We start from the raw sequence: 15,538 nt of genomic DNA on the forward strand, positions 1-15,538 counted from the left end.
CCCAATTACATCCATGCTTCCCTGGCCAATCCCTGCCTCTCCTCAAATTATTGACACCTCGCTTGTCCAACGGCTTTCTTATTTTGCCCCTTTTGCCCTCCCCCTCAGGCCTGCCACCACGTGCCCTACGAGGACGCCCGCGCATACGGCTTCAGGAACAAGCTGATCATCGTTTCGGCCGAGAGGGCGGGAAACGGGCTCTACAACTTCATCGTGCCTCTGCGGGCATACTACCGGCCCAAGAAGGAGCTCAACCCCATCGTGCTGCTCCTGGAGAGCCCGTGAGTCACCGTACCGAATCCTAGAAAGGTAGCTGCAAATAGCGACGTCGTTCCGGGAAAGTGTTATCGAGTTCTGACGGCTTAATTGAATGAAGGGGATTCATTATCGGGTACGAACTATGTTTCCGGTAGCTTCTGTGGATAACTGAGGATCTATCAAGCTGCTAGTAGTGTTTGAGGCCGCTTTCAGCCAAGCAAGAGAATCATCCACATATAAGCATTCTGTCCAGCATCGTTCCGGGCCGTGGTGGTATTTCATATCTTATCCCCCCCCCCCCAGACCCGAGGCTGACTTCTTGGAGGCCATCTGCTGGTTCCCCATGGTATTCTACTCCGTGGGATCCATCGACAAGTAAGAGTCAGTGGGGGTCACCCCCCCCCCCCACCACGCCGAGCCGTACCCATGGGGGCTAAATTTAGCACATCTCGTTTGTGGCGTCTTGTTACACATAATGTAATGATATTCATTACGGTAATAATGAAAATTGTCAAAATCATATTGCAGGGATAAAAAAATAAATAAATTAAATGAAAGCTTGCTAATATTACTGCCGTCATGTTTCATCTAATGGTGCCCCCCCCCCCCCCGCCTTGCTGATGTTTCCCATTTCATAGGAAGCTGCAGCTGCTGGCAGTTATTTCATGTCATTCACACTCGTTTTGTTTAATATCGACGAGGAGCAGCAACACATGACGTACCGCTCTCTGCGCTTGGTGACTCTCCAGCTGTGTTTGCTGCTGCAGCTGTCCCTGCGCTAATCGCATTTTCCTGCCAACGGGACCGTTTGTCTCGTTCCTGTTGGCAGGCTGGACACAGTCCTGCGCCTGACTGCTTCTCGCGTATTTTGGCTTCCCTTTCTCCGTTTCAGCTCATGCTGAGCTAACTGTGCCCCCTGCCTCGGCAGAGAAGGTGTCTGAGATTTAAAAGCGACTTTTTCAGCTGGTTTTAGCCTCAGGAGCCTCATTTTTTTTCCTTGGTCATTAAGTCACGACCCAAAGTTTTCTGAGGAAAAATGGCAGAGAGAAAGAAAGATATGAAAAATATGCTTATAGTCTGTGATATAACATATGAAATTTTCCAACTGGGGGGTGCCGGTGGTGAATTTTTTATAAACCACGCACCCCATGAGCCCCTGAAAATCGCACGGTCCACTTTTGGGTCGCTACCCGAGTTCTAAGACACATCCAGAGCCCGCAGTGAGCTGCATCCCTGCCGTTATTGTGACATGTCCCTTTGCCTCGTGCGTCCCCAGCCTGGACAGCCTGCTCCGCTGTGGCGTCACCTTCGCCGACACCATGGTGGTGGTGGACAAGGAGAGCTCCATGATCGCGGAGGAGGACTACATGGCCGATGCCAAGACCATCGTCAACGTCCAGACTCTTTTCAGGTGAGCGTCCTGTCAGCTGGGAGGACGGATCCTGTGAACCTCCTGAGAGTCTGCCGTGTTTCTCTTTGTGTCTCTAATGTTTCTATTGTTTTATTTCTGCTAATTTTTTTACTAAATTTATGTCAGCGAAAAGTGACTTGTTTTATCCTCACTCAATAAATGCATTGTGACATAAAGGGTGTGTTTTGTCAATATGCATCTAGGGTTAGTGATGGGAGAGGTGGGGCTTCCCAGCCATTGGTGGGCAGGACTATTGTGCCCTGTCAATCATTGCTTGCTTATCCAATGGGAACCACCCTGAAGTCGGTTGACTGATAGCACATACTATAAAAATATAATACTCCAGTTTTAATGTGCTTTTCTGATATTCAATGTACATGGGGCGTCTCCACTCTCCCAACCTGTATCTCCAGGCTGTTCCCAGCACTCAGCATCATCACGGAGCTGACCCACCCTGCCAATATGCGCTTCATGCAGTTCAGGGTGAAGGACCATTACTCTCTAACACTGTCCAGGCTGGAGAAGGTGAGTGCTGTGGGAGGAGAGAGGCAGTGCCTTTATCTGCTCTTCCCGTGATCAGAAGACTGTTGGTTCAAATCCATTTGCCAGATGAATGATTTTGTCACAGGGCCCTTGAGCAAAGCCCTTAAACCTAATCGCTCAAGGGACTCAATAACTTTGCTTTCTCATTGTGCTAAGTAAATAAAATGTAAATAATAGGAGTGCCTACTTCAGGATGAGTTAATATTAACCAGGGCTGGATATGGGCAACCCACAGAATGAATAGCTTCATTTTAAAGGAGATGTGATAAACGACAGACCGTGATGTCTGTAAACAGCACGTTACGCTAAGTCTTCTGTCCAAAGACTCGCTCTTCTCTCTCCAGTGGCTTCATCCACACATTACACAGAATGTTCTGGATCATTCCAGCTCCGCTCTGCTCTTTAGCGACTTTAACATGGTGAGACACACCTGCTATGAAAGCTACCTCGCAGAATGATAGAGCGCATCTCAGGCAGAGCGATTTGCAAAGACTGATTAAATATCGTGTGTGTCTGCCTGCCCTGGCTTTTCTGTGTGTGACTCAATCCTTGGTTTCTGTGTGGGAAAGGGAGCTCCTTTATGACGGTGATGATTCCCCCCTTTTTGTCCCCCGGCCGTTCTTCCCCTGCCCCCCCCCCCCCCCGCAGAAGGAGAGGGAAAAAGGCTCCAACCTGGTTTTTATGTTCCGCCTGCCGTTTGCTGCAGGGAAGGTCTTCAGCGTCAGCATGCTGGACACGTTACTGTACCAGGTAAATCTGACCCTTGACCTCTCCCCCAGTGCATTCTGGGACCCGATACCTTCAGATGTGGGTTTATGGGTGTGTCCGAAATTGCATATTTGCACGGTAGAAAATGAATTTCATCAGAAGCCTACTACTCGACCTTTAATGCATGAGAGTAGTATACATGGATTAGGTCTTCAGCTTGAATATTATCTGACCCGGATCGATAAAGCTTGACCCCCTGCAAAAGTTAAAAACTGTTAAAAACTATCAACAAAAAAATACATATTGCAGTCAACTTATGTAACAGGGTGTTGTTTTCTAATTAAATTTGTACAGAGACGGCACCTCATCAACTCATCAGCAGTTCAAGTGTCCTTGTGATATAGTGTTGCACATCTCTAAATTACACAGAATATAGTACGTTATCCGGGTACCGGTCCTCTACTGTCTCATCCATACTGAGGATTCGGACATACTTTTCATGTACCATACTATGTTTCGCCTACTACATACCAGTATGCAATTTCATTTGCACTCTATGTGGTTAAGTATACTAAAACAATTGCACAGTATCCTGCTGGGTGTAAGCAATATTGCACCGCTTAAGTGCAGTTAGCATTTTAAATTCTGGTTCTGGGCCTGTTGCCTCAGTTGGCCTGTCTGTTCCTGCTTGTTTGTCCCAGTCCTTTGTGAAGGACTACATGATCTCCATCACCAGGCTGCTTCTGGGGCTGGATTCTACTCCGGGTTCTGGGTTCCTGTGTGCTGTGAGTATGATCCATCTGGCATGTCCCCTCGCTTCAACATGCATCCTAATAATATCCTGCCTGCGTCATTCAGGAAAACACACACCAAGATATTTAAAAATGCCTTCCTGAGGAACACACACATACTCTGTAGATGTCCGCTGCTCAGGAATATACACATACATCATCTGGGCAAATTTCCAAAACTCACTCAGGCCACGGGGTTTGTTTTCGAGAAATTTAACAAAATATCTTTCTTCGATTACACGAGGACTGAGTGAGTTTTAGCTTCCAGTACTGTAACAATAAACAATGGGCTGAGAGAGATTTGAAAATGTGCTCATCATATGTCATATGATCCCTACATTCACTCAGCACATGGCGCGGTGTCACTGAGGTGGACATGCAGCAGTAGCTAAGCTGCCAGTGATGTTGGCTTGAAAGGAAGGGTCAGTGATGATGTAAGAAGGGTCACTGATGATGTAAGAAGGGTCAGTGATGATGTAAGACGGGTGATGGCAGCCTGGACGTGACATGGCTGACAGGGAGGGTGACTAGTGAGGATGATGCTGCTGATGAAGAGAAGGAGGGTCAGCCGGTTGTGTCTGACAGATGAAGATCACGGAGGAAGATTTGTGGATCCGCACTTATGGCCGGCTCTACCAGAAGCTGTGCTCATCTACCGGAGACATCCCCATCGGCATCTACAGGACTGAGGCACGGACACTGCCTGTATCAGAGGTACACACACACTAACTGTCATTCATGTATGCCAGTAATACCCAATCCAGTACAATCATGTAGGCACTTCCTGTCCCTCAGTTCCAGCTGTCAATCATGTAGGCACTTCCTGTCCCTCAGTCCCAACTGTCAATAGTAGGCACTTTGTGTCCCTCACTGTAGGTTGACCTTGTCTCTCAGTCCCAGGTGTCCATCAGTGTGGAGGACTGCGAGGACACCCGCGAGGGCCGCGAGCCCCTGCTGTGCCGGGCCGGCCCCCACTGTAACTCCACCTCCTCTGAGCCACCCTCCGCATCCTCCTCTGAGCACCCGCTGCTTCGCCGTAAGAGCATGCAGTGGGCGCGACGCCTGAGCCGCAAGGGGGGCCGGGGCCCGGGAGGGGCCAAGGGGCCAGGCAGCGCCGCTGAGCGCATCAGCCAGCAGCGGCTTACGCTGTTCCGCCGCTCCGAGCGGCAAGAGCTCAACGCCCTGGTGCGCACGCGCATGAAGCACCTCGGCCTGTCCCCGTCTGGATACAGTGAGTGTGCTGCAGTGTGTTGAGTATGAGCGTGCGTGCTTGTGCATCCATGGGTCTCCGTAGATAGGAGCTGCTGGGATTGTGAATATGAGCATTTCCTCAGCTGGCTGTCACACTATATCAACCCTCCTATGCCAGCCTCTTTGCTGCCCCCAAGAGGACAGTCAGGGCTCTGATGAAAAGCACGCTCTCACCGGGTTATTTCAGATTCACTTCTGACTGTTGTCTGCTGAAGTATTTGCTGTGTTAGTTTTTGAGTGTTTGGAACGTGTTCGTATGAATGTCCATTAAACAGGCAATACCCTCAAGCTAAGAATGTTGCAAAACCTCCCGTTTCTCAAGTGTATTGCACGTTGTACGGTCATATACTCTTTTCTTGCTTTTTCCACTTCTGCCCAGGCTAGTAGGTTTGTTACTGACCTGTAGATAATGTGACTCTTGTCGCACTTCCTGCATGAGACGTTCTGCCTCCTGTGTCATACCCTCAGATGGAATGACGGACCAGTGCAACACGTTGTCCTACATCCTCATCAACCCCTCGCCAGACAGTCGTCTGGAGCTTCACGACGTTGTGTGAGTACATGACTGGACCCTAGTATAGCCCCAGCGGAGTGCCATCACCTCATCCATGCTACTGAAATAAGACGGGGCATACAGAGGGGCACTAACCCCATCTGAAAGCCGATTGGTGCCCAGAGTGCCCCCTCCCCTGTCACTCACCAATTCGAAATTCATTGGTTATTGATAAGGTTGGCCCCTCTGTATGAATTATGACCCCTCTTATGCCCCCTACCTTAAGAAAATCCTAGACTCCACCCTGGAAGTAACCCCCTCCCCCCTTTGAACTGACAGGTACCTGATCCGGCCCGACCCGCTGTCCCAGGTGCCGGGCCGAGGAGCCCCCCAGAATGCTGGCTCTGGGCGCTGTGATGGGCACAGGTTCCACACACGGGGCAGTACGCATCTGTAGGCTGGGGAGCGTGGAGTGACAGGAACGGACGAGGCTGCGGGGACCAGGAGGGGGCGCTGTCGCGGAGGGAGGAAAATCAGCAGAGGGGAGGAAGAGGAAAGAGCTGCACTTTTAATCATTTCTGCACCAAATACGAAATCCTGCCTTTATGTGTGTATTTTGGGGAGACGGAGGCTTCTGCTGCCTGCTTTTATTTTCTCTCCGCACTGAGAGACTCTCATTTTCAGCCAAGTCGCTAAACACCTACATGTATGCCGGGCGCCAACCACTACTGCTGCTGATGTCTATACCACCAACCCCCCCCCCCCACCACCCCCTCCTCATGGACACTCGAGGTGGGGGGTTCATGGCTTATTTACCCCAACGGACCTTCAAAGGAAGATACACCCCACGAAAATCAGCTGACTGTGTCACCCCTCCCTGCCCATGCTGCTACACCTAAGACCATGCTCATTTACCCCCGTCTGTGCCCCCCCTCCCTTTTCCGCTACATCCACTCAGTCCCCCCCCCACCCCCACTCCTCTGACCTCTATTCAGAGAGAGGGTGGCCCTCGTGGACTAAGAGAGATGGGTGAGGGGATGTGAGGCTGTGGGTTGGGGGGGGGCAGGTGGGTTACCTGAGTTCGCTTGGCTGCTCTGTTGTACTCGATCGTAACAGTGCGACCAACTTCAGCTAATAAAAGGAAATCAATATCCAGATTGGACACTGTTCTGTATTTCTTGCTTGAGGTTACAGTTCAGTGCCTTTTTATGTGCCAGGTGTTTAAACACCAATTTCCTAACTGAAATGGTCTCTTCCAGGTGGTTATTTGACAAACTTTCTGATTTTCATTTTAATCTTGTTTGTTTGCTTACCCAACGGCCAGGTACACCTGTGTGGGACCAGGCGCTGGGTGTGTCCCATCTGACAGGCTCCCAAAGAAGTATGGCAATTCATCACTGTGTCATTACGCCCGTTAATGGATGCATTGCCTGACATTCTGTGTGGGGCATATATAGGGGTTGGACTCAGGGGCACTGGCCTTAGCTGAAAGCTGATTGGCCGACTCCCTTGTCACTCGCCAACTCCATATTTATCATTGGCTAATGATAGGGCTGGCCCTTCTGTATAAGTTATGACCAATCTTGTGCCCCCATCCAACTTTAAAAATCCTAGAATCACCTCTGTCCTGGGCCACACTTCTTTGTGTTCAAAATTTGTTCTCAGGCCTAGAGTTGCTTGGTCTGTGTTTACTTACTGAGAGCCTAAATCGCCTCCACCTTACAGGAGTCCATTATCTGTCCACTTTGCTGGACTCGCAAAACAATGTCACTTGTTTTGGTGACTGGTACCGCATCCATTTTATCTGCCCAATGGCATCGCTGAAATCGTATACCCCGTTTTATCTGCCCAATGGCATCGCTGAAATCGTATACCCCGTTTTATCTGCCCAATGGCATCGCTGAAATCGTATACCCCGTTTTATCTGCCCAATGGCATCGCTGAAATCGTATACCCCGTTTTATCTGCCCAATGGCATCGCTGAAATCGTATACCCCGTTTAATCTGCCCAATGGCATCGCTGAAATCGTATACCCCGTTTAATCTGCCCAATGGCATCGCTGAAATCGTATACCCCGTTTAATCTGCCCAATGGCATCGCTGAAATCGTATACCCCGTTTTATCTGCCCAATGGCATCGCTGAAATCGTATGCCCCGTTTTATCTGCCCAATGGCATCGCTGAAATCGTATACCCCGTTTTATCTGCCCAATGGCATCGCTGAAATCGTATACCACGTTTTATCTGCCCAATGGCATCGCTGAAATCGTATACCCCGTTTTATCTGCCCAATGGCATCGCTGAAATCGTATACCCCGTTTTATCAGCCCAATGGCATCGCTGAAATCGTATACCCCGTTTTATCTGCCCAATGGCATCGCTGAAATCGTATACCCCGTTTTATCTGCCCCTCGTGGCCTTGCATGCAAACACTTCAAATGGCTGTTAACCCCCATGATGGTTCCCTTTTCTTCCTCCCCAGGCTGACATGCTATTTGACACAGTCCCTTGTCTTTCATTACAACATTAGACGGCAAATCGCCCATTGATCACGCACCATTAATTATATACAGTTTCAAATAGCCAAAGACTCATCTCAGAGCGGGCTAGGCTTCTCACATCCGATAGTAGTTAATTATTTTTAAATGACTAATGACTAATCACAAATCACTCCAGGCACAGTCTGTACATCGCTCTGGATAAAATCGTTTGCCAAATAAATAAAATGTAACTGCCTCAGACTGCCAAAGTCCCCTCATATCTTAGACCCAAAACATGGACTTTATCATTTTAAACTGTAGATTTGCACAACAAAACTATTACTATTTGCCTGTTATTTTTATAGGCTATCTTTTAGTGTCTGTCTGATAGTAAATGTAGTAAGGGACTCATACGGCTAATTCTTTTAAAAAAGCATCATCGAGGTAATAAAATGTGAGATCTATGAGAAGAAAGACACCGCAGTGAATGTACTGAATGAGAGGTGTTTCTTTTGTGATAATTCTCAATAGAATTGCTAGTAACCTGGGTTTCTATCACATTTTTCCCAGGACAGGGCACTATGGAAGGCACATTCACAAGTGAAGGTGTGTCCCGTTTCAATGTTTCCACTCACCATGAAACAGCAAATGTCCCCAGGCATGTTTGTCTTGGCAGGGACCTCAAATCACAACAGATTGCTTTTAGATCGCAGGTTGAACGCCGGGCACTTAAACTCCAGTCTGCTTTTATTTTCTCTCCGCACTGAGAGACTCTCTGAGTTTCAGCCAAGTCGCTAAACACCTACATGTATGCTGGGCGCCAGCCAGCATACACGTCTATACTACCAACCCCCCCCCCCCCCTCATGGACACTCGAGGTGGGAGTTCCATTTACCCCAATGGACCTTAAGAGGAAGATACACCCCACGAAAATCAGCTGACTGTGTCACCCCTCCCTGCCCGTGCTGCTACACCTAAGACCATGCTCATTTACCCCCGTCTGTGCCCCCCCTCCCTTTTCCGCTACATCCACTCAGTCCCCCCCCACCCCCACTCCTCTGACCTCTATTCAGAGAGAGGGTGGCCCTCGTGGACTAAGAGAGATGGGTGAGGGGATGTGAGGCTGTGGGTGGGGGGCAGGTGGGTTACCTGAGTTCGCTTGGCTGCTCTGTTCTACTCGATCGTAACAGTGCGACCAACTTCAGCTAATAAAAGGAAATCAATTCAAATTTTTTTTCAGTTTTATTTTTATTTATTTTTTAATTTGTTCTCACAACATTACATTGCCTCAAAGCACTTTACATCATCTCCGCCCAAAGCCCACAATGAGCGAGCCAGCAGCAACCGTCACAAGGGAAAACTCCCTAGAAGTAAGAGGAACCAGACTGAAAGGGGGAGTCCATCCTCCAGGGGCCGGCAGAGGAGAAGAAGGAACGGTCATCGGGGGGGTATCAGCGATATCAATATCAAGATGGGACGCTGTTCTGTGTTTCTTGCTTTACAGGTTATGATTCAGTGCCATGTTGAGCGCCAGGTGCTTAAACACCCCTTCCCTAACTGAAATGGTCTCTTCCAGGTAGTTATTTGACAGACTCTCTCTTTTCCATTTTAATCTGGTTTGCTTGCTTTACCAACAGCCAGGTACACCTGTATAGGACCAGGTGGTGGGTGTGTTCCATCTGACACCCCCTCAAAGAAGTGGGCCAATTCACCACTGTGTTGTTATGCCTGTTAATTGGCATATTAAAGGACGTCCCGGATGGAGCATATACATGGGTGGGGCCACAGGGACACTGGCCTCAGGTAAAAGCTGATTGGCCAGCTCCCCTGTCACTCACCAATTCCAAACATATCATTGGTTAATGATAAGCTTGGCTCCTCTGTATAAAGTATGCCTCGTCTTATGCCACCCACCTTCAAAAAAAAAATTCTGCAATCATCTCTCGTCATAGACCTCACTTTTTAGCATTCAAAATATGGTCTCGGACCTAGAGTCACTTGGTCTGTGTTTACTTACTGAGAGCCTACATCACCTGTATTGTACTGGAGTCCATTACCTGTCCACTTTACTGAACCCTCAACACAGTGTTGTTTGGTTTGTTGACTGCTACAGTGTCCATTTTATCTGTCCAGTGGCATCACTAAAATCTTACACACAGTTTAATACGCTCCTTGTGGCCTTGCATGTGAAACTTCCGATCACTGTTAGCCCCCCCAATGACTGTTCCTTGTTTCCCCCAGGCTGACAACCCAGTCTGAGACAGTCCCCTGTCTTGTTTTATAACATAAGGCAGCAAATTGCCCATTGAACACGCACCATTAATTAAACAACGTCAAAATTTCAAACGGCTGAAGTCTCAGAGCCAGCTAGGCTTCTAACATCCAATAGTAGTTAATTACTTTTAAATGACTAAATGGTCTGTGGGGAACAGGTGAATGGAATTATGGGATATGCTATTTCCCCAGGAGGAGCAAATGCTCCGCTGGAGCCACGTTTCTCAGACAGATTAAGTCAGTCATTAGCATGTTTACCTGCTTCAGCAAGGCCGCATTTCTCCTGCATTGGGGTCTAACTGCGACCTCAGGAATCCTGCAGCAACGCTAAGATCCTGGAAGCTGCAGCTGCAGGAAACTCGTTGCTCTACGTCGGACTTCGTCTCCTCCCTGAAATGCCTCATACTGCATTATACACACGCCTCATATCTATAGGAGGTTTAACTTTATTGTCCTGCATTATAATCTGAAGGAAAAACAAATTCTAAGTCATGTTTAGGATTCAAATTAGTATCAAATTCAAATTGCATCAAATTAGCTTCCTTAATGTCCATTAGTTATCAAAAAGCATAGAAAAATACTCCCTCATCGTGATAGGAGGAAACCAAACACCCCCCCCCACACACACACACACACACACACACACACACCTTTTCTCCCCCTTGGCAGGGGTGCCAACTCGCAGGCATCCTGCATGACACACACACTTTCTGACTCACACACTCATACAAGAAATTTATATTATTCCATTATAAGACTGCGATCAAGAACGCTGGGGCAGTTTGCAAACCATACAGACTATTTACTAGTTAATAAAATTATTCCATACATGTAAATGAGTGTGCAGGGCTTGTCTCGAATTGACAGTCTCACGCTAGCCAGGTGACCAAAGTTGGTGACACTTCCTTGACCATACTTGCTTAATCATGATGATGAAGCAAAGGCCCACAAAATGGTGACGGTCAGCGTGCACATTGTAGATAATGCTTTTCGATCTCTTAGCTTTTGTTGCCCCTTAAATCAGGGCTACCAAACTATCCAAAATATAGCTCAGGCCTGTGCAGTCAGGACGGAGCCAATGTGAACAATAGTGAAGGTCTGTCCCATTTTGGAACGTTTCCACTCACTATGAACCAGCAAAAAGCTGTGGGTTTGTCACAACAGATGAGTATTTTATCGTGGTTGAACATAAGGCGTGTAAACTCCAGGATGACGAGGTTCCTCATCTCGAGAGCCCCCGCCCTGGAAGCGGGGGAGGTCAGGCTTGGGCGTATCCAAGATCTGACTACAGAAGCTCCAGTAGCCCACTTGGAAAAACCAACATAGTTTTTTCTCCTTTCGTGTTTGCCCTTTACCAACAATACCATTTTGATCTTCTCGGATTGTACAAAGACCTCACCATGACATGTTCTGCATTCCAAATTCCCCGCTCCACAAAGCTTAAAGTTTACATAGACCTGACTTCTGGTTCCATTTCGCTGTGAATAGAGTATGACCAGGTAGTCCTCCTCTCACCGCCCACCAGTAACCCCTCCTCCCCATGGGGCGGAGCTCAAACATGGCACGGCTCCCAGACCTCCCCGGGTTGGACGAGGCGGAGTCTTAACCATGACAGATGGAGATCTGGTTTATAAACAATCGTGAATCAGCAAAATTGCACTGCAGAGGTGAGGAGGACAGACGGAGATCTCCATACAGAACGCCATGGCCGCCAGCAAAGCGCAGAGTTTCCTGATCACCGGAGCCAACCGGGGCCTCGGCCTGGAGATGATCAAACAGCTGGTGGAGTCCCGAGCTTCCACCTGCCGGCTGTTTGCCGCCTGCCGCGACCCCGATGCCCCAAAGTCGCAGGTACGAGGGAGGCAGCTGGCTGGAGAGGGACTCCAAATCCATTCACCCATTTATGGAGGAAAAGACTATCAGCTCTATTTTTCACCTGTGCAAAGCGCAATACAAAGTGGTTTTGCTAGTTTCCTACCAGTGCAATGCTTATTTTCATGCCATGCACGTCGTCAAAATAGTAAATGATTTTGTGCCTGCTATCTGCTTGTAGGAATGGTGTCAATTAAATAAGTTGTGGCACGATGCTATTTTAAGGCAGAGCAATGTTATTGCACTTTCGACCGACAAAAACCACGTCTAAAGTCAGTGATGGGTTATTAAGATGAGGCAGGTGGATGTTGCAGTACTGCCATGCGTGATGGGCGTCTGTTGGACATAAATGAGGACACGGCAGAGGAATTTGGAAGACATGTTGCTAAACTGAATGTGCCGGCAAGGAGGGATCAGCTGGCAGAAGAGCTGAAACGTCTGTAGCCTGGTAAAGAATCTAAATTGTGAGAGTAGAAAAATAACAGCCTTATTGCCTTTCATTAGAACATTTTAAAACACCACAAAAACTGTAGGTTGTTTTGTTTGAACAGAGATTGCACTTTCATTTATATTTTGCAAACTGCAGACCCAAAATTTAAATAAAATATACAAGCATAATTAAGTCCCCATTCCCAACTGCTGCACTCATTCAGCATCGAGCTTCCGTTCTCGCCACCATCTAACTTCATCATACTGCTTCTGTCGCTACGCCGCTGATGTAATGATGCCAGAAAACAAGGACACACTGGCTGCTCCCTCATCCCACGTCTGCGTCACCCCGAAAGGCTACGACGGAACAGTGCTGCTCCTGTAGACGAGGTGTTCACACCTTTTCGAGAACATCCACTTCCTCGGCCGAAAAGCAATCTGGCTTGTCTGGCAAACGCGCCGTTGTAACAGCAATCCAAAGTAGATCATATGCCACTGGCATTAAAAGCTGGTGTGTCATTCCAACTGCTTTCTTGCACGTTGCGCCCAGTCATACCTCTGAATAATTAAGAGATTTAGGACAATTAGGACAAACTTTTCCCGCCTTGTGCTGTTGCACAGTCTGGTTTTTATGCCGTCAAAATAGCAAAATGCCACCTTAAATATGAAATGATGACGATGATGATTGATGATGATGATGATGAAGGTTGCCATCTTGCTCTATTTTCTTCTCTTTCAGGCCCTACAGGATCTGGCTAAGAAGTACCCCAAAGTCATCACTGTGATCCAGCTTGGTAACATGCATCTAACTCTCTCATTCCTCTGCTCACTTCCTGTCCCCCTCTCATTCATCTGCTCACATCCTGTCCCTCTCTCATTCATCTGCTCACTTCCTGTCCCCCTCTCATTCATCTGCTCACATTCTGTCCCTCTCTCATTCATCTGCTCACTTCCTGTCCCCCTCTCATTTCTCTGCTCACTTCCTGTCCCTCTCTCATTCATCTGCTCACTTCCTGTCCCTCTCTAATTCCTCTCATCCTCTCTCCTTCTAAGTGACATCAAATGATATCAGTATTCAGAACGAACCTGTATTCAGATCCAATTGCATTCAGATCCAATTGTACTCAGATCCAAATGAAAACAGATCCAATTCTATTCAGATCCAAGTGTAATCAAACCCAATTGTATTCATTTCCAGTTGTATTTATGTCATATTCTAGCAAATGTATTTAGATTCAAGTCTACTGACATCCAGTTGTACTCAGATCCAATTGTATTGACATCCCATTGTATTCACATCCAATTGTACTTAGATTTGATTTAAAAGATCTGATTTTATTCAGATCCAATTCTACTCAGAACTGATTCTATTCAAATACCGCAGCACTCAGATCTAATTGTACTCAGTTCCACTTCTCTCTCCCCAAACCTGAGCAGATACCACAGACCCAAGAAGCATGAAAGAGGCAGCGATGAAGGTGGGGGCCAAGCTGGAGGGAGGTGGACTGAACGTGCTGGTGAACAATGCAGGCGTGTTGCCACGTGGGGACCTGCTACACACCAGCGAGCAGGAGTTCCAGATGTCGATGGACACCAACCTCATGGGGCCAGTCAGAGTCACTAAGGTGGGGATCCGCTCAGAGTTAGCAGAGTTAAATCAGGTTTTTATCACAGATGAGGTTGTCAAACCTGTACTTCCCTGGACAGACTCACTGAAAACCATAAACAAACCAAACTATAAAAAAAACAAAAGCCAAACATTATGAAGATGCATTAAGCCATGTGATTAATCTGTTATTTTAATCTAGCCATGATTCTTGTTCCTTGATAAAAAAAGATCAAAAGCCGTTTGGCATTTTTAATGGTTTATTGCTTCTACCATTGACTGGTTTCTGGGATCATTACCTGTACGGTGATGTTGTGACGGACCTAACACTCCCTCTCCTGAAGGAGTTCCTGCCCTACCTCCTCCAAGCCTCCAAAGCCTCCACCCAGCCGGGCATGTCCTGGTCCAAAGCTGCCGTCATCAACATCTCCGCTCTCTTGGCGTCCATAAAGTTAGTCCCAGAGACATACATCGCCCACCCCGCCATCTCCTACAGGATCAGCAAGGTACAGAGCGTGTGGCATCTGCCTCAGACTTCTCCTATTTTGAAGGTCTTACAAGTGGTCACACTGTACCACCCTGCATAGACTCACTGAGTCTATTTATAGCTGATAAAAATTTCAGTACAACTGATGCTGTCTGATGTGGCATGAACTGATTGGTTGGATCGCAGCACGGTGAGGCCTAATGATTGTCCATGTAGGGCCACTGGATTAACTCCTTTAATGTATGACATCTGGCACACATGGCTATTGTGCTATTGACATTATTATGAAAATGTTCCTATTTGTTCACAGGCTACAGCTTCTCATTTGCTAGCATGTTGTACCTCAGATCCTTTGATAAACGATAAGTGTGAGCTAGTCCGAGGCTCATTGTTCATCCTCCCTTTGTTACCCAGACTGCGCTGAACATGTTTAACCAGTGCGCCGCGTTTGAGTTCACCAAGGATGGGATCCTCTTCGCTGCCATTCACCCTGGCTGGGTCCGCACGGACATGGGGGGTCCCAATGTGAGTGATTTACCAATAGATGGTTTGTGGTGGGGGGATGGAGGGTCTAAATATCACATTTACAGTTTGTATGAGTGATACTTTACAGCCAAACAAAAATCGTTCTGGTCTACAATGATAAAGCCTGCATTGATGTTTTTCTACCACTAGGGGGAAATCGACGTAGTAGAGAGTGTGCAGGGACTCCTGAAGGTGATGGGCTCCCTCACGGAGAAGGAGAATGGAGCCTTCCTGGATTACCATGGCAAGCCCCTGCCTTGGTGAACGCAGGCGCCCCCAACAGGATCTGAATAAAGGTGGATGTGAATAATAATGCAACTCTCTATTGTGATGGATTGGCAGTAGAGTCCTTATTGCCTTGACAGAAATAGCAGCTAATCAATTAATTTCAGCTTCTCAAACATTTAATC

General features: G+C 47.6%; 2 protein-coding genes across 3 annotated transcripts in view; both read left to right on the top strand.

The window, feature by feature from the left end:
- kcnt2b (potassium sodium-activated channel subfamily T member 2b) overlaps positions 1-6,404 on the top strand; it is a 36,954-nt gene extending 30,550 nt beyond the window's left edge. Inside the window, exons 22-32 of one of the 2 annotated variants that reach the window (XM_072704984.1) lie at positions 109-281; positions 562-633; positions 1,535-1,669; positions 2,083-2,194; positions 2,557-2,631; positions 2,861-2,962; positions 3,622-3,705; positions 4,297-4,425; positions 4,606-4,942; positions 5,431-5,515; positions 5,795-6,404. In XM_072704984.1, the coding sequence (XP_072561085.1) occupies positions 109-281; positions 562-633; positions 1,535-1,669; positions 2,083-2,194; positions 2,557-2,631; positions 2,861-2,962; positions 3,622-3,705; positions 4,297-4,425; positions 4,606-4,942; positions 5,431-5,515; positions 5,795-5,912 (1,422 nt within the window). In that variant the 3' untranslated portion in view covers positions 5,913-6,404. The remainder of the gene's footprint in view (positions 1-108; positions 282-561; positions 634-1,534; positions 1,670-2,082; positions 2,195-2,556; positions 2,632-2,860; positions 2,963-3,621; positions 3,706-4,296; positions 4,426-4,605; positions 4,943-5,430; positions 5,516-5,794) is intronic. The other variant, XM_072704985.1, reaches the window with a different exon arrangement.
- Positions 6,405-11,842: 5,438 nt separating this feature from the next.
- On the top strand, positions 11,843-15,441 carry LOC140581710 (C-signal-like). Its single transcript, XM_072705248.1, has 6 exons — positions 11,843-12,060; positions 13,250-13,304; positions 13,948-14,135; positions 14,461-14,622; positions 15,018-15,128; positions 15,279-15,441. The coding sequence occupies exons 1-6, from the start codon at positions 11,914-11,916 to the stop codon at positions 15,390-15,392; spliced, it is 777 nt and encodes a 258-aa protein (XP_072561349.1). The 5' UTR covers positions 11,843-11,913; the 3' UTR covers positions 15,393-15,441.
- Positions 15,442-15,538: the final 97 nt, after the last annotated feature.

This window comes from Paramormyrops kingsleyae, chromosome 22 (assembly GCF_048594095.1).
Source record: "Paramormyrops kingsleyae isolate MSU_618 chromosome 22, PKINGS_0.4, whole genome shotgun sequence".
Lineage (NCBI taxonomy): Eukaryota > Metazoa > Chordata > Actinopteri > Osteoglossiformes > Mormyridae > Paramormyrops > Paramormyrops kingsleyae.

Bases quoted from the DNA above. Each gene is read 5' to 3' on its own strand.
- LOC140581710 (XM_072705248.1), top strand. From the start codon at position 11,914: ATGGCCGCCAGCAAAGCGCAGAGTTTCCTGATCACCGGAGCCAACCGG. The intron at 13,305-13,947 runs GTAACATGCATC...AAACCTGAGCAG, and splicing joins CATCACTGTGATCCAGCTTG to ATACCACAGACCCAAGAAGC. The intron at 15,129-15,278 runs GTGAGTGATTTA...TTCTACCACTAG, and splicing joins CGGACATGGGGGGTCCCAAT to GGGGAAATCGACGTAGTAGA.